Consider the following 18,069-nt stretch of genomic DNA (forward strand, 5'->3'; position numbering starts at 1 on the left):
AAGGTAATTTTATACAAATAACTTAGAACTTAACCAACTATATTTTGAATATTGCCAGTTAAGTAAAAATAATTTTAAAAAATAGATGTCAGGCAGTGCCTATCCCCAAACCTCAAAATAATGCACAAAAATGTTGGTGCTTAAAATTCAATCGCTGCCCCTACCACCCAACCTCCCAAATTAATTTTAAAAGAAGTCTCACACAGGCCTAAGACCCCACCAAAGATATTTAAATTGAAAGCCTAACTGTGGTTCTCCTCCTCCTGCCTCACCAAGGACCCCCTCAAACCTCCATGGCCAGCCAGAGTGGTATTGTTGTACTGCTCTGGCCATGTCTCACATTGCTAGGCAGGTCTTAGCTGACAGCAACGTGGGTAGCATATACATTTGCGTCAGATCAATGTGAGAAGTTGCTGAGACCTAGGACTGCTGCCTTGGCCAGCCTTGAGGGCTTGGGGGAGTTCTAGGGGTGGTGGGGGTTCTAGGTGGGGTAGGTGGGTGGGGCCTGCAGCAAGGCTTTCAGTTTAAATTACTTGTGGGTGAAGTCCTTGGGCTGCTATTGCATGAGACTTTTTAATAATTAATTTGGGAGGTTGGAGTGTTTGGGGGGATTGAGTGCTAAACACTAACATCTTTGTACATTACAGGAAGTTCTCAGATTTAAGACACAATTAGTTCCTGAAAATCACATCTTAAATCAAAATATTGTAAGTCAAACTCAATTGTCCAAACAGGACAATGTTATACATGGGGGATTGGTTCCAGCATCAGGGCTTAATACCCTATTTTCACCAGAATAACCCAGAATTTAGTAATGCATGGTTGTGATAGTGTGGAATAGCCCTTGGCTTCAGGAAGGGTGCTGGAGAATAGAAAAATCTGTATGAACTCTGGCCCTTCTCAAAAATTACTTTTATTATGGTCAGAAAGCAAAGCTGTAACCGCCTGCTTATCTCAGCAGTTTCTGTCTCAAAAATGTAGCGTATTCGGATATACAAACTGCTTACATAACTATTTGCTGCTTCCTCCTCCCATCATGGGTTGCCCTGTTCCTCTCTGGGCCTGGATATTTATTTCCCCTCCCCAGGGGACGGCCCTGTGAGCTGGGATTTAAGATGAATGAGGCTAGATGCCTGATCTTAACCTTTTAAGCTATTAAAAAGTTTAAAGAATATACCTCTTTACAATCGTACTGTAAAAAGTATACTTATTTAATTAGTTCACACCTTTTCATTAGCAACTCAAGGCAAGGTACAGTCAGGTACTGTAAGTATTTCCCTGTCTCTGGAGGGCTTATAATCTAAGGGCCTCATTTACTAAGCATTTTTCCATAGACACAGAATGGGAGAAAAACCTTAGTAAATCAGGCCCTAAATTTGGACCTGAGGCAACGATAAGTAAAGTGACTTGCCCAAGGTCACAAGAAGGAGAGATGGGATTGGAGCCCTCTCTGGCTTTCCTGGTTCTCAGCCCACTGCTCTTACCCCTAGGCTCGTCCTCCACTCACATTTTAAAGCATTACTGTTTTTTAATCTGAAAAGGAAAGCACTAACAGGACACTGCACTAACGCTGTGTTGAGAAGAGGAAGTCCCTAGTACTTGTCTACTGATGTCACCTCGCCAGGCCTCATGGTCATCAGCACAACAGCATGGATGTCAATTTAGAAACACTGTAACTATGAATCGTTATAACTCGAAACGCCTTAAGTCTACAACTTCCTGTGTTTTGGGAAGTGGTGAGCGAGGGGATATACCCAGATAGGTTTAAGGTTATCTGGGTACACGTAAGGTAAGTTTAGGACTGCTCTGAAGCATGACTAGAGTTATCTGGATAACTTACTTAGATAATTCTGACTTTTGGATTTATCCAGGCAAGTTATCCAGATAAATGTGTTCCACCTTGGAATGCCCCTAAATTATAAGGATACATTTTATCCAACTAATCATTTAGCTGAATATCTTAGGGACATTGAGACGGCAGGAAATACAAGACTTTTGTCTCTTGTGTCCTCTATTCAAAGGTAGTAGGAAGAATTCATTGTTTGGCACATTCCTACAAATTATATGATGTTTTACAAAGAAATTAGAGTCAACAGTTAAATTGCAAATGATACCTTAATATATTTTTTACTAGCTTTCAAGAGCTGTGCTCCTTTCATCAGCTCTATGAAGGAAGAATAGATTTCCAAAGCTAGTTGCAGATGTAGCAAGTTAGGGCCAGATTTTAAAAGGGTTACGCGTGCCGGGCCTATTTTAAAAAGGCCCGGCGTCGCGCATAAAGCCCCGGGATGCGTGTAAGTCCCGGGGCTTGCAAAAAGGGGTGAGGCATGGGCGTGGACATCGGGGGTGGGGTGGGGCAGGGCCAGGATCCCAGCACAGCGGCCATATTAGCCGCTGTTCCAGGGATCGCGCGCTGGCAGTTGGCCGGCGCGCACAACTTACTTCAGCCCCAGGGCTGAAGTAAGTTTCGAGATTTAAAAAAAAACTAAGTAAAAGGTAGGGGGGAAAGGGCGGGAGAGGTAAGGGAAGGGAAGGTGGGGTGGGAGAGTAGGGAAGGTCCCTCCGAGGCCACTCCGAGGCCACTCCGATTTCAGAGCGGCCTGGGAGGGAACGGGGGAAGGCAGCGCGGGCTCGGCGCGCACAAGGTTTACAATTGTGCACCTTGTGCGCGCCGTCCCCCGCTTTTATAACATGTGCGTGCGATTTATAAAATTGTGTGTATATGTGTGCGCACCAGGTGGCGTGCGCACACTTACACCACGCGCGCTCCTTTTAAAATCTATCCCTTAGTCTAATAAAAAAGTATCACCTACAACTTCTTTGTTGAACCTTACATTTTATGTATTCAAGTGGACTAACATGGCAACCACTCTATTTATAATGTTCTAAAAACTGTGCAAAACGTTCATAAAGTTGCTTTATATTAAATATTATATATTCTACTTAATAATGAAAATAAATAGAAATACAACAAAGATGAGAAAATATTTGCATGGACAATTTGAGAAATAATTATTAAGAACTGTATTCAATCTGTGTTCAAGGACTGCTGATTATTTTAATTCAAAATTTTAAAATAAATACAATGTGAATATAAAATGGCAATCCTTATTGATTTTGATATGTCCAGGATTTGTTACCTCTGGTGTTATTTGTCCAGGTTTCATCTTCATCGAAATGGATGTCTCCTCCAATGCTTTCTCCAGGAGGGAAAGCATGAGCTAGTAAACCAGAAGGTCCATCAAACGGGAAAAAATCCCCATGTTCTTAAAGAGAGAAACACAGGCAAGAATTTCAGAAAATAAATATTTTAAACATAGTGTCATTTTAAAAAAGGTAATCCTTGTTCGAGTACTGTACCTAACATTCCAAAGGAAATCATGATATCAGCTATGCCTCCGTGAATTTGAATGAAGTTAAGAGATGTCACATCGCTCCAAACCTTAACTGCTTGCTGGACTGCTTGATCCACATCGGTGCGTGCCAGATCCGGAGTGTAGTTCTCTATTCTGTAGAACACGGCAAAGCAGGAGTAGCACCAGAACTTTAGTTTGATTCTGGATGGATATTGGTACTAATTATGTTTTCAAAATCAAAGACTTGTGAAAGCCCAACTCGAAATATTACACAAAACAGGAAAAGCAGGGCAAAGAAGCTTCTAGTTGTTCAAATTCTTGGGTTTATTAATTATGAGTGCCTTAAGAACTTGGACAACTAGAAGCTTTCTTTGCTCTGTTTTGACTAATTATGTTTCCCACATAACCACTTCTAATGTCTGTCATTAAGTATTGAACCGACAGAAAATTTGAGTCCTCTCGAGAACTGGTGAGATACTGAGTTTCAACGGTATCTCTTGTGAAAAATCTGCAATGTATATGCCATATTCTTTGTATTCGTGGGGGTCACGAAATGTATGGCGAGCCCCCACGAATACAACGAATCACTGATGAATAAACCCCCACCCTCCTGACCCCCCCCAAGACTTGCCAAAAGTCCCTGGTGGTCCAGCGGGGGTCCTGGAGCAATCTCCTGCACTCGGCCATCAGCTGCCGGTATTCAAAGTGGTGCCCGTAGCCCCAGTGACATAGTAAGGGCAAAGGCTATTGGCGCCATTTTGAATACCGGCAGCCGACGGCCCGATTGCAGGAGATCGCTCCAGGACCCCCACTCGACCACCAGGGACTTTTGACAAGTCTTGGGGAGGTCAGGAGTCCCCCCCCCCCCCCCCCGAAGACTTGCCAAAAGCCCCTGGTGGTCCAGCAGGGGTCTTTGCCCTTACTATGTCACAGGGGCCGACCAATGGCACCAGTAGCCCCTGTGACATAGTAAGGGCAAAGGCTATCGGCCTTTGGTCAGGAGTCCCCCCCAAGTCCCCCCAAAGACTTGCCAAAAGTCCCTGGTGGTCCAGCGGGGGTCCTGGAGTGATCTCCTGCAATCGGGCCGCCGGCTGCCGGTATTCAAAATGGCACTGATAGCCTTTGCCCTTACTATGTCACAGGGGCTACTGGTGCCATTGGTCAGCCCCTGTCACATGGTAGGAGCACAAGATGGTGCCGGCCGTCCATTGCTCCTACCATGTGACAGGGCCCGACCAATGGCACCGGTAGCCCCTGTGACATAGTAAGGCAAAGGCTATCGGCGCCATTTTGAATACCGGCAGCCAACAGCCCGAGTGCAGGAGATCGCTCCAGGGCTCCTGCTGGAACACCAGGGATTTTTGGCAAGTCTTGGGGGGGTCAGGAGGGTGGGGGGTTGCAGTAAATTAAATTTAAAGGGTTGGGATGGGTTTTTTTTGGGAAACGAATACATATGTAACTAAGGAACAGATCGGGGATCCCCCGAGAACGGATGCAACGTATTTGGGTCCCAACGAATCCGAATACCAAATGGGACGAATCCATCCCTGCTGCACATCCCTACTTCTTACTGTGTTTCCAATCTGTTCTTCTATCTTCTGCAGTATACAGAGGCTTTATTCCTCTCTTATCTTAAGTGTTTCCTCATCGCTTTCCTACTTCCATGCCTTTTCTTTCCAGGGACCTCTGCTCCAATACTCATTCCCTCTAGCTTTTCACTAAGCTCCCCCTCGCTTCACCACTGCCTGCATGAGAACCCTGTGCAGAACGTCGAGCGCCTCCTCCTCAGGGCTGCAACCATCACAAACTAGGGTCATTTTTCAGTGGGGAGGGGGGGGGGGGTTGGGAATTGCTTCATTTAATCTTTATTTTTGTTTGATTTGTTTGCTGAACCAAAATAAACATTAAATATAAAAATAAAATGCCATCTCACTGGCCCCCAACACATCTGTCATCCCCTTACCCGTTCCAGAGCGCTGCTCAAAGGGTGAAAGGAGTAAGAGTGATCCCCAGTCACTCCTGTCCTGTTGGTTCCTCTTTAAAAACAGTGCTGGACTCGGGGTCAGCTGGTGCCATGTTGTGATAGGGCCATAAACAGTGCTGGACTCAGGGTCAGCTGGTGCCATGTTGTGATAGGGCCATAAACAGTGCTGGACTCAGGGCCAGCTGGTGCCATGTTGTGATAGGGCCATAAACAGTGCTGGACTCAGGGCCAGCTGGTGCCATGTTGTGATAGGGCCATAAATCAATGCAGCTGTAAAACAGCAGGGCTCTAGCTTGCCCTGAGACTGCAGCCATTTTTAAAAAGGAACCAGCAGAATAGGAGTGACGGGGAGGGGAGGGGGATTGTGCCTGGCCCTTTCACCCTCTGAGTGACAAGACAGAAGGGGTAAGGGGGTGGCAGGGAAGGGTTTTGTTTTTTTTTTTATTTCTCAGCAAATAGTGTACACTATTTGCTGAAATGAAAAACCCAAAACTTTTCAGGGTTTGTTTTTTTTTAATAAATTAGAGATTTGTGGTATTTGAAATAAACCAAACCAAAACTAGGCATTTTTGATTTGGATTGTGTAATGAATTCAGATGAGTGCATGTCCCTATCAGAAACTGTCTTTCACTTTTCATTCCCATGTATGTCTTAAATTTTGCTTTGTGTCGCACTTAGATTATAAACACCTTAGGCCAGGGTAAAGGACACCCTTTTGTACCTTGTGATGTAATGTTAAGCATGGGATGCACATTCCTTTATTGTAGACATACCATGCAGTACATACATATGAATGACAATAATACAGCAGAAGCCCCATTATCTGGCACGCATGGCAAAGAGTCCATGCCGATTTATCGACTATGCTGGCTATCTGAAATCCCCTGCTTCCTGCTCCAGGTAGCAGCCTGCAGGGAGCAAGAGGCGAGGAGGGAGATGTAGCAGTGGGATAGAGCACAGAGCAGAGCAGAGATAAGCTATTGTGCTCCCTGATGTTGCTTGGCATTCTGTTTAAACTTTTTTAGCAGCACTAACAAAAAAAAATCAAACAACCCCATGGCTGTTAGATGCCAGTTAATTGAGCTTTCTAGTTGGTTGAGTGTCAGAAAATGGAGTTTTTGCTTTATTAGTGAGTTCTTTGCCTTCTTTTATGTAGGTCTGCATACACTGAAGATGCACAAGAAACAATACATTGTAACAATAATACATTTAGGGGCGGATTTTAAAAGCCCTGCTCGCATAAATCCGCCCGGATTTACGCGAGCAGGGCCTTGCGCGCCGATTTTCCATAGGCCTGCCGGCGCGCGCAGAGCCCCGGGACTCACATAAGTCCTGGGATTTTTTGTCGGGGGCGGGGCCGATTGACGCGGCGTTTTGGGGGGCGGGACGCGGCGTTTTGGGGGCGGGCCCTGGGGCGTGGTTTGGGCCCGGGGCGGTCCGGGAGCGTGGCCGCGCCCTCCGGAACCGCCCCCGGGTTGCGTCTTGGCGCGCCAGCAGCCCGCTGGCACGCATGGATTTACGCCTCCCAGAGGGAGGCGTAAATCCGTCGACAAAGGTAGGGGGGGTTTAGATAGGGCCGGGGGGGGTGGGTTAGGTAGAGGAAAGGAGGGGAAGGTGAGGGGAAGGTGAGGGGAGGGCGAAAGAGGGTTCCCTCCAAGGCTGCTCCGATTTCGGAGCGGCCTCGGAGGGAACGGAGGCAGGCTGCGCGGCTCGGCACACGCCAGCTGCCCAAAATCGGCAGCCTTGCGCGCGCCAATCCTGGATTTTAGCGGCTACGCGCGGATCTACTAAAATCCAGCATACTTTTGTTTGCGACTGGTGCGCCAACAAAAGTACGCAAACGCGCAATTTTTTAAAATCTACCCCATAGGGGATAATTTTGTACCACTGCACCTAAGGTATCTGGCAAATGCATGTGCAAGTCGCACCAGTTTTCAATGCGAACTTACGCACGTAAGTCCAGTCTAAAAATTATCTGACCAAATTGACCCATACACACTTACAGCTGGTGTTTCATATGCTTATGTTTTTCAGTAACAATTGCTAGCATATGTTTCAATTTTCAAAAGTATGCACATAAGTACAAATCCCTCCTCAACTCTGCCCCTCCAGGAATGCCCCCACTCAGTCTGGATAAACTTACGTGTATAGGTGACATACATGGGTAAGTTTCCCTGCGTATTGGATGGACAATTTTGTAAAAGGCTATTTCTGCAGATAAAGCACTGTCTTACTTGAAGTGCCTTTGAAAATTACCTTCTCACAGTGCACTTTAAAAGGCAAAATAACTACAGTAAAATATTTACTATGAAAAATTCAGAATAATGTGCGGCAAATGATTATGCAGAGCAATAACAGTTATCAATCAAAAAAAATTTTATTTTACTGGTGCACACAGCAATTGTTTATAATTGGAAGACAATTATTCACTGTGGTATTTAATATTGTGCACAATTGCTGTGTGCACCAGTAAAATAAAAAATGTTTTGATTGATAACTGTTATTGCTCAGTATAATCATTTGCCACACATTATTTTGCTGCCATTTATCTAGATGTGTGTGCTATCTACTCCATCCTCCCCTCGTGCTATGAAAAATTCATACAGTTTTCAATTGAGGCTCTCGGTGTAACCTGTAAGTGCCAGGTATTGTACATAAAGGGGGCAATTTTCAAAACTGTGTGAGCAGGTGCAAAGTACAGATATGCTTTCCCTTTGAAAACTGACCAAGGAAAAGTATCCGCAGAGATGTGCAGCTGCTTTTTCCGCGGACACTTTGTGAAAAACTCTGCTAAACTGTGGGCACTGCATGAAAATGCTGGTAAAAGCGTGTGCATGTACCCATGTTTCAGCCCTTTTACCCAGATGATGGCTCTACCGAATGACGGTATATAAAACTCAACAAATAAATAAATAAATAAAATAAAAAGCCATTTACATTTTACACAGGTAAATCATTTTTGAAAATTGTCCTCCCCGGTAATCCAGAATTCTGTGACCATGTTTTAGCTTCACCAAGCAGGCAGATGATACCAATGTCAGCAGTGGGAGAGGGCCAACCTATCCAACGGATTTCTTTTTCTTAAATGGTATAATGAAGCCTTAAAGAGCAACAGAGAAATAAAACTGAAGGAGTGCCTGGCTATTAACCAGTTATAGGAAAAATGCTGTGATTTTACCTGTAAGTTAGATGGGGTTTAGTCCATTTGAGTTCCCTAGGGAAAAGTTTATATTCTCCTACATCGGGGACACCACATCGTGGGTGCTTCATCAGAGCCAGAGTGTCTGCATCCAGAGAGCCAGTGACTGCTAAACCAAAGAAGGACTGCATTTTTCGTAGTTTAAGTACCACGGAGTCGGCACTTCTCTTCTCAACGCCTCCTGGATTCGACGACAGCTTGTAGAATGTCTCCAGATAATTCTGAAAGAAAGGTTTTATATGTAAATAAAGATTACTGAGTGACACTGGCAAAAAAAAAAAAAAGCACAACAAAAATCACTATAATGGAGTAGATTTAATGCTTGCCTCTGCAAAGGACAGCTCTTCCTTACTGATAGAATCGCAGTCCACTGTAGTAGGCAAAGGGACTGGCAAGCCATTTGCTAGGCTCCAGAAAATGAAAGCTAAGTGCATCATATTTGATTCCTGGATTTTTGAAACTTTCTACCACTCACAGCACTGGTCTCTTTCCTTTTATAATCCCAAAAAAACAGTGGATCAATGACGGACCTTTTTATCTTATCACAAATTTGATAGCTCCCTTCCCATTCAAGGGCAAAACCTTGTGCCATTCTCTCGTCCTTTCACATGAAATTAGGGTTTGTGGTTTCAATATGAGCAAATCTTTGAATTATTTGACCTCAGTGTACTGTGATAACCGCGCTTCCGATTAAACTGAGTCTCAGCTGTTAACTTGCAAATCCCCCATTGAAGGCTGTGAATCATATCTGTCTCTGCTAACACATAAAAAGGTGGAATCAGCACAAGTTTGTGCAGTGGCACCAACTGTCAAAACGTCAGCCCTGGCTACAATCTATTTGCCGCCTCATGTTTGGATCAATAGAAAGAGCTGGGCATATTGGGCTCTGAGCTCCTAGAGCAGCGCAGGTCCATAGGAGCCTTTCGCCTGATCCGCAGCAGCCGCACGTGTCCCGGTCCTTGGCAGTGACCTCAGTTCCGGGAGTGCCAACGCATTTCCCCGTTCTCAGACAGCCTCTAACCACCAGCCCAGTGACCGTCTGCATGCCTGCTCCTTCCAACCCCACCACCTCCTTGTGCCTCCTTCCTGCTGGCCCCGAAATCAGCTCCTCCTGCAAACCGCAGACGTGGCTTTTACTCTATCGCTACTACAAGCCCGAGTTCCAGGTTCACCGCCCGTCCTGTAGGCAGAAAGTGACAGTGACGAGCCTGGAAGTCGGGCCCATGGCAATGAAGAAGAGTAAGATCAGCCGCCCCCGTACCTGCCGTCGTGGGGTGGCTACTGAACCACTACGGGGAGCAAGGAACAGCACGAACCTCTGCCTTGCCTTGCCCTCCATTTCCTTGCATTTTGACTTTTGCTGATACAGAAATTTTGGGGCTGGCTATGAGCTGCATTCTTATTGGCTGGTGGTTAGCAGGTTAGACGTTCACAACCTTTTGCGCTGCTTCATGCCAGAGAGCTGCAGTTGTCACGTCAGCAGCTTTTTTCCAGGGCCAGATCACGAGCCCAACCCCTTATGCAAACAGCATGTGCAGCATCTGTGAGGAACACGAGGAACCCTGGTTTCAAAAAAAGACTTGCCTTAGTCAGACAGACACCCTTTTATAGACAGAGTCATTCACTTTTAGGTTTAATCTCCCATGGTTCTTGTCTACATTACATCAACCTACCTATTACTCAGGCTGATAACAGCCCCCACACCAGAGATAGAAGCCCTGAAGTATTATGGATTCTCCCAATAACATTGGGAAGGACTTTTTTTTTTTTTGACAGAATGCATTATTTCTCCATTTTCTCATTTTAAAAAATTCCCTTAAAACTTAAGGAGGCAATTTCCAAAGGTTTAGTCAGGAACTATGCAGGTATAAAAAAAAAAAAAAAGTTTTACATAGACAGTTTGTTTTTCATCTTTTAAGACCTAAACGGGTCCCATCAGGAAATGTAAATATCAATAGAGAAAGGAGGCTTGCAGGGGAATGCGCTATTTAATTTAAATGACACTACTATGTTCTCATTAGACATATTACATGTTGGGGTAGATTTTAAAATGAATCTTAACTAGTTAACCGTGCACGTAACTGGCTAGATCTGTTGAGTGAAATTTTTATTTTGTTTGTTTGAAAATATTTTCCCCAGCAGAACAGCTAAATATACTGAGCTATTCTAAAATTGGGTGTCCTGGGAGATATGGGTAGGTCAGGAAAAGGGAAAGGAACTTAGCTAGCCAGTGGCTTTCTAAGGGGAGTGAAGGGGTGCGGCCCGCCCTGGGTGACATCCAGGAGGGGGTGCCAGCGGCAGGTTGGCGGCCGCGAGCGGAGCCCATCTCGCTCATGGCAGAAGAAGAGGTAGGCCTCTGGGCTGTGAGTGGTGGAAGCACTGGGTGGCCTCCTGGAGCACCACGGGTCTGGAGCCGGCAACTGCATAGCCTTTTCTTCTTCCTGCTCCCCTGCGGCCCGGAAGAGGAAGTGGTGGGTCCACACGGGCGGGAAGTAGGAAAGGTCGAAGCAGGAGGAAGAGCAATAGCGCTGCCCCTCCCTCCCCACCGCAGATGCAGGATGTGGAGCCGTATCAGCCCCCGTGCCACCTCAAGAAAAAAGAAGAGTCCCCATCCGAAGGAGGAAGCTGCTGCTGTGCTTCTGATGGGGAGCGGGGTAGAAAGTGAGAGAGTGTTTGTGTTTATGTGTGTGTGAGAGCATGTTTGTATGTGTGTGTGTGTCTAGGAGAGTCTTGTGTCTGTGTGTTAGAGCATGTCTGTGTGTGTGTGTGTATGGGAGCAACAGTGCATGTTTATGTGTGAGAGAGGGAGGTGTGTAAAGGTGTGTATGTGATAGAGAGAGAAATGGAGGGAGTCTGTGTGCAGGAGTGTGTGAAAGTGTGTGCAAGAGAGAGAGGGAGCCTGTGTGAGGGAGAGGAGAACCAGAGATCACAGAGGAGGGAGAAGGGACAGAGAAGTGGTGGGGGATAAGGGATGGAGAATGGGGGAGGAGGGATGAAGAAGTGAGGGGGGAGGAGGGATAGAGAAGTGAGGGGGAGGAAGAGGGATGGAGAAATGAATCTGGGGGGGTGCCAAAGGAATTATTCACCCCGGGTGCCAAATACTTTAGGTATGCCACTGTAGCTAGCGCTAACATTTCATCAATAGCTAGCTAAACTATGGTGCTGCCCCTGAGTGCAGAGATAATTGGCTTAAATCTAGCCTGCTATGATATCGCCGGATAGATTTAGGTCAATTATCAGCCGCTTAAACTAACATAGCCTCCTAAGTTGCTGTTCAGCGGCTTTTGTTATATGCATGTATACAAACAAAACATAAGGCAGGCAGGCATTAAACACCTGAAGAGTTTCCCTGTGAAACTTTGGCTCAGGCGTTTGTCTCTTGGGTGGAAAGTATCCGCCTGCGTCACACATGCACTAAAGCAAGTGGAAAGTATTCACCCAAAAATGCTTGCTTTCCTGTTCCCACCCCAATTCCACTCCCAGCACTGCCCACTTTCTACACGGCTAAAAGAACACAAACCATCATCCAGGGTACCTACTTTCAGCCACTCTCACAGAAGACAATAATCAAAACCCCATTTTATGAGGGTACACACACATTTACGGGTGTAAAACATTTGATTATTGCCTCCATAGAATGATAAATTTTATTTATACAGAGGTCTATATCCATCTAAATGGCACAACTGGCATATTCAGTCACTTATCTGGCTGTAATTTAGCCAGATAATAAGGGGGCATTCCTGGCGCATTCCGGGAAGGAGTTAAGTTATCCTGCAAACTTAACCGAACATCGCATATATCTGGCGAAGTCAGCCAGATAACTTTAGACCTGCTCGGAAGCAGCCTTGTGTGGCCGGATAACTTGCTACTTACCCGGATATCTTCAAAAGATATCCGGGTAGGTAGCGTTTTGCCCTCCAAAAACAACAAGAATTAAAGGGGCCTATGCCCCAATATTTTCTCTCCCCCAACTAATATAAACATTTGCCCTGTTGGGTCATGCATTCTCCACCCCACATCTCTAAATGTGCTGCAACCATTTTGTGCACTCCTCCCCCCCCCCCCCCCCCCCCGGACAATCTCCTTCTTCAGACAGCAACCGGTCACAGAGGCCGGGTCCTTCTCCTCTCCTCCCCTTAGCAATCGAAATTAACACTACACCGCACTCCAAACCCCCTGGCCCTTCCCCCACTAATCGAGTCCAAAAAACATCCCTGCCAGGAGCAGAGCCAGCACTTATGCACTCCTGGAGAGGTCCGGTGCAGCTTCTGTCAAAGCTGGGCTGGAAGCGAAAACCACAACAGGTTTACACTTCCAGCGCTAGAAACCCTTCTGTATAGAATATAGATATATGAAGGCAGGGTTACACAGAGTGAAATTTTTTAGCTATTTTTAGAAATAAATGTAGAAGCATTTATGCCTCAAAATTGAGTTGTGGACATAATAGTCATGGGGGCATATTTGAGTCTTTGCCCTGGACACTTGAAGCTAATTAAGTCACTGGACCATTCACAACTTGTGTTCTGCATATTTTGATGGCAACGTTCAAACTGTGCGCAGAAGTGTAAAGTCTGTGGTTACTTTTTACCTGCAGACTTTACATCAATTGTCAAAGGGAAAATCTTTCCCTTTTAAACTTGGATTGGAAAAAGTACGCGCACAGACCTGCATCTGCTATTTGTGCAGGCACTTTTTCCAGTGCAATTACGCACGTGCACATAGGTGCATGCCCATACCTGTGCATGTACACCCAAAAGTGCTAACCCTTCCCTGACTCTGCTCCAGGAATTTATTTATTTATTTATTTAAACTATATGTTAAATCATTTACTGGCACTACGAGTGTACTTTTATATGCTGAGAGGATAGGCAATTTTCAAAGAGCCGATTTCTGTGTGTAAAATACAGTTTTACCTTTGGTAATCCTTTTGAAAATAACCATCAGTATTTATTACTTCTTTTCAGTGTTTATCTGAATTTATTATTGTTACAGTCCTTCCTGCTGAGCCGTCTCCCCTCCACCAGGGGTCTTCAATGAGCCTCATACACACAGCTCCACAAGATACCTCCTCATTGATCACATGACACCTCAGTTCCAGCCCTCTGTACGTCCATTCCCTCAGTGCCTCTTCACTGAGTCATTTTGGCTCCTTGACCTGGCTATCTTTGCCTTGTTATCCTGCCTTGCCTTGTGGCCTGCCTAGGCCTTCTACCTTGCTTTGTAGAGTACTCAGCTTTCAGCATTGCTTTTAGCCTACCTAAACCTTCTACATTGCCTTGTGGCCTATCTTGGCCTCCTGCCTTGCTCTGTGCCTTTCCAGGCAAATCTGGCCGTTCTCTGTAGCCTTCTAGGCCTACCTGCCTTGCTCAGAGACCTCTTGGACTTTCCTATCCTATTTTGTGGCCTTCGGACCTTCAAGGTTCACCTAGCCAGCCTTATGTCCTGTTGGGCTTTTTTTGTTTCTTGTTGCCTGTTCTATCTAGTCCTTGTCTAGCTATGTCAATGTCCAGTCCTTGTCTGGTCCTGTGTTTATCCAGTCCTTGTTTGATCCTGCCCAGTCCAGTTCCTTGTATGCCTTCCCAGGCCTTCACCTTGCCTCAGGTCCCAGCCTGTACTATGTTCCTGCTCCCAGTCTGTACCATGCTCCAGCTCTCAGCCTGTACTATTTTCCAGCCCTGCCCACCTTCAGTACCAGTCTTGCTTCCAGTCCTGCCTGCCATTAGTACCAGCCTTGCTTCCAGATCTGCCTGTATCCAGCTCCCAGCCTGTGTCTCAATCCCACACCAGCCATGATGTTCGCAAGAAGGCAAGTCCCACCAGCCCCCAGAACTCAAGGGCTCGACCTGCGGGGGAAGAAGCTGGTTAGGCAGAAGACCACCTTCAGGCCTGCCCTGCAGCCCTGTTCTGCTTCTATGGGGGTGATCCTAATACCTAGGAATTTTTGATTAACAGTCACCCTGAGAATGTGGTAGATTAGTGGGGTGGGGTGGCACCTGCATGCACACATACACACACACATTAACACACTCACATGTTCACTCTCAAATTCGCTTTCACACACCTATATGCTCATTCTCATACACCCACACTCACTCTCATACCTCTCATTCACCCCCAGACTCTCACACATATGCACACTCACTCAATTCTTCCCTTCTTCCACACACACACATTCACCTCACTATCAGCAAACTAAACACCCTCCACTGCCAAAACACTCTGTGAATTAACAAAAAAAAAAAAAAAGAACCTGGAACCTTGCCATACCATACCAGCACTAAATCTCAGGACTCAAAACAACAGCAACCTTGTCTATGAAAAGGCAGCAATGCAAATATTATAAAAGACTCTAGAACACTAATACACCACCTACGGGGAAACAGGCCAATCCGTACAGCTACAAATCCCTACAAAGAAATTACAAGCTAACAGAAATACTACACCTCAGAATACATATTGACCCTTACCTAATACAGAATAAGGTACTTCAAATTAGGAAACAGAAACATGCAAACAAAACTGAAATGGAAAGCCCAAGAAGCCAGAGTGAACAATGAAATTCTGAAGACAGAGCAAAATATAAATATATAATGCATATTCCCAAAAATAGCATAATTCAATCACTAAAAAATCAAAATAAACTGGGTTAGAGTTTTTTTCATTGTTGTCTGATCTTATTTTTCTCACTGTTTGGTTCCAGCCTCTTTTTCCCGCGTTCCTCTTCTCATTCTATTCCTAATTCCTTTATATGTGTCTCTTTTTCTTTCCTGTTTCTTCTTCCCTTCTCCTCTCAAATATACACACAGGCTCTCATTCTCACATGCCATCTCCATCTAACGCACATATGCAGAAGCTCTCGCTTTCATATGCTGTCTTTGTCTCTCTCAAATGCACAAACTCTCATTCTCACATGCTGTCTCCATCTCACGCACATATGCAGAAGCTCTCGCTTTCATATGCTGTCTTTGTCTCTCTCAAACGCACAAACTCTCATTCTCACATGCCATCTCCATCTCATGCACATATGCACAAGCTCTCGCTTTCATATGCTGTCTTTGTCTCTCTCAAACACACAAACTCTCATTCTCACATGTTGTCTTTCTCATACACATACAGGCTATCATCCTCACATGCACGCTGGCTCTCACACACAAGCATTCTCTTTCGCACACACATCAATCAGGCTCCAGCCACCCCCTTGCCTCTAGGCCTCCTTCTCGGGCTTCCATGGGATGAGGTCCACGGTGGCCCTGCTGCTGGACCGCCTCTTCTGGGCTGCCACGGGATGGGACCCATGGTAGCCCCACTACAAGGCCGTTTCTTTGAACAATGTATAGGGCTAATTGGATGGACCAAGGCCCACCCCATGTCTGCAGACACTCCTTCTCAGTACAGAGCCAATGTACCTTTTACTTCCTGCTCATGTGGGACCAACATTACTTATTTCCTGCCCACTCAGGACGGACGTGCCTCTTACTTTCTACCTGTGCGGCTCTTGCAGTCTTTTTACAGAGCCTGTTTTTACAGGAAAGAGCAACCGGAGTTTTCGGATGTTGGCTTGGAGACCCAGTAATTCCTACAGAATTCTGGAGTCTCCAGGCCAAATCCAGAGAGCTATTAGGTATGATGATCCTTGATCCATGACACTTATCCAAGGTACTTTATAAAACATGAAGTCTGCAAAGTTAGCAGAAAGTGGTACAGAGAGAAAGTAATGACGATAGGATTATTATTATTGGATTAATTGTGCTACTGGCTAACAAAATAACTTGTCTGGGTCACAATACATTTTGCTGGCCCATCCAGTCCATTTCGGGAAGAGCCCAGCCCAGTCACTCCTTCAGCTTCATTCTGGGAGGAGTCTGGCCCATCTCATCTGCTCCAGGAGGAGCCTGCTGATACAGCACCGCTCCATGAAGAGTCCGCTCTGTTCCAGGAAGAACCTGCTCATACAGCTCCACTCCATGAGACGTCTGCTCCAGAAGGAGCCTGCTCAGGCAGCCCAGTGCCAGAGCGATGCTATTCCAGTTGCTCAGTTCCAGAGAGATGATGTTCCAGCTGTCCAGTATCCAAGAGACTCTGGCCCAGCCACCCACCGCCTGAGAGACTCTGGGAAAACATGTCTATGCCAGAAAGGTTCCAATCCAGTATGTTACCTCCAGAGAGACCCTGATCCAGCTACCCAGTGCCAGAGATACAATAGCTCAGTTACCCAATGCCAGGGAGAGTCTATTCCAGCTACCCAGTACCCAAGAGACTCCAAACCTGCAGCCCAGTCTCAGAGACCCTGAACCAGCAGCCCAGTCTCAGAGAGATTTAGAACCAGCAACTATGTCTTGGAAACACTTCAAACTGGCAACTCAGTCTTGGAGACGCTCTGATCTAGCAGTCTAGTCTCAAAGAGACTCAGATCCAGCCCAGTCTCAGAGAAACAAAAATACAGCCATCCAATGCCATATAGATTCTGGCCCTGTACTTTAGCGCTCAAGAGATATTAATCCAGTATGTCAGCACCAGAGTGGCTCTGGCCCCACGCTTCAGTGCCAAAGAAACCCTGATCCAGTGCTTCAGGACCAGCAATGCTTTGCGTCTGCAACTCAGCCCCAGAGAGACTCTGGTGCTGCCCTTCTGGTCAAAATGCCTTTGTCTCCATTCAAAACTGGACTATGTTGCTTGTGACCCCAGGAAATCCAGTATCTGCTGACCACACACTTAAAAATTCTGCCTCCACTTTGAATAACCAACATACTGGCCATAGCCCCATGGGAAATAGGACCCAGGAGGAATCTTAAAAAAGGGGGGGGGGAGGGGTACTATTACGGTTCCATCTACTGTGCAGCCTCCACTCCACCAGGGATCCTTAGTGAGCCTCGCTCACAGCTGCACAAATTACCACCTCACTGTTCACATGATACCTCAGTTTCAGTCCTACTTAATTCAGCCTGTCCATTCCCTCAATGCTTTTTCATTGAGTCAACTCGGCTCCTTGACCTGGCCATCTTTACCTTGTTATCCTGTCTTGCTTTGTCGCCTACCCAGGCCTTTGGCCTTGCCTTGTGGCCTTCCCAGTCCTTCAACCTTGCCTTGTGGCCTACCTTGGCCTGCTGCCTGGCTGTGACTTTCCATGCCTTCTGTCCTTACTCTATGGCATTCCAGACCTATCTGCCTTGCTCTGTGCCTGCCCAGGCCTTCTGGTCTTAGACTGCAGCCTTCCAGCCCTACCTGCCTTGCTCAGCGCTCTCTTGGGCTTTCCTGTCCTACCTTGTGGCCTTCAGGCCTCTAGGTTCACTTAGCTAGCCTTTTCCCTGTTGGACTTTCTTATTTATTGTTGCTGCACTGTCTAGTTCTTGTCTAGCCGTGTCTGTGTTCAGTCCTTGTCTGGTCCTGTATTTGTCCGGTACTTGTCTAGTCCTGTCCTTGTCTTGCCCTGCCCAGTCCAGTCTCTTGTATGCCTTCCCAGGCCTTGCCCTTGCCTCAGGTCCCAGCCTGTACAGTATTCCAACTTCCAGCATGTACTGTGCTCCTGC

At 46.2% G+C, this 18,069-nt stretch overlaps 1 protein-coding gene across 1 annotated transcript in view; it reads right to left on the reverse strand.

Moving 5' to 3' along the window:
- The window catches only part of LOC115091500 (collagenase 3-like), a 30,309-nt gene extending 20,416 nt beyond the window's left edge, over nucleotides 1-9,893 (reverse strand). The window contains exons 1-4 of the mRNA XM_029601713.1: nucleotides 9,801-9,893; nucleotides 8,519-8,760; nucleotides 3,361-3,509; nucleotides 3,141-3,266 (exon numbers count right to left, since the gene is read on the reverse strand). Coding sequence (XP_029457573.1) covers nucleotides 3,141-3,266; nucleotides 3,361-3,509; nucleotides 8,519-8,760; nucleotides 9,801-9,878 — 595 coding nt within the window. The 5' untranslated portion in view covers nucleotides 9,879-9,893. The remainder of the gene's footprint in view (nucleotides 1-3,140; nucleotides 3,267-3,360; nucleotides 3,510-8,518; nucleotides 8,761-9,800) is intronic.
- Between the last annotated feature and the right edge of the window lie 8,176 nt (nucleotides 9,894-18,069).

The sequence above is a fragment of the Rhinatrema bivittatum genome, chromosome 5 (assembly GCF_901001135.1).
Source record: "Rhinatrema bivittatum chromosome 5, aRhiBiv1.1, whole genome shotgun sequence".
NCBI classification, from domain to species: domain Eukaryota; kingdom Metazoa; phylum Chordata; class Amphibia; order Gymnophiona; family Rhinatrematidae; genus Rhinatrema; species Rhinatrema bivittatum.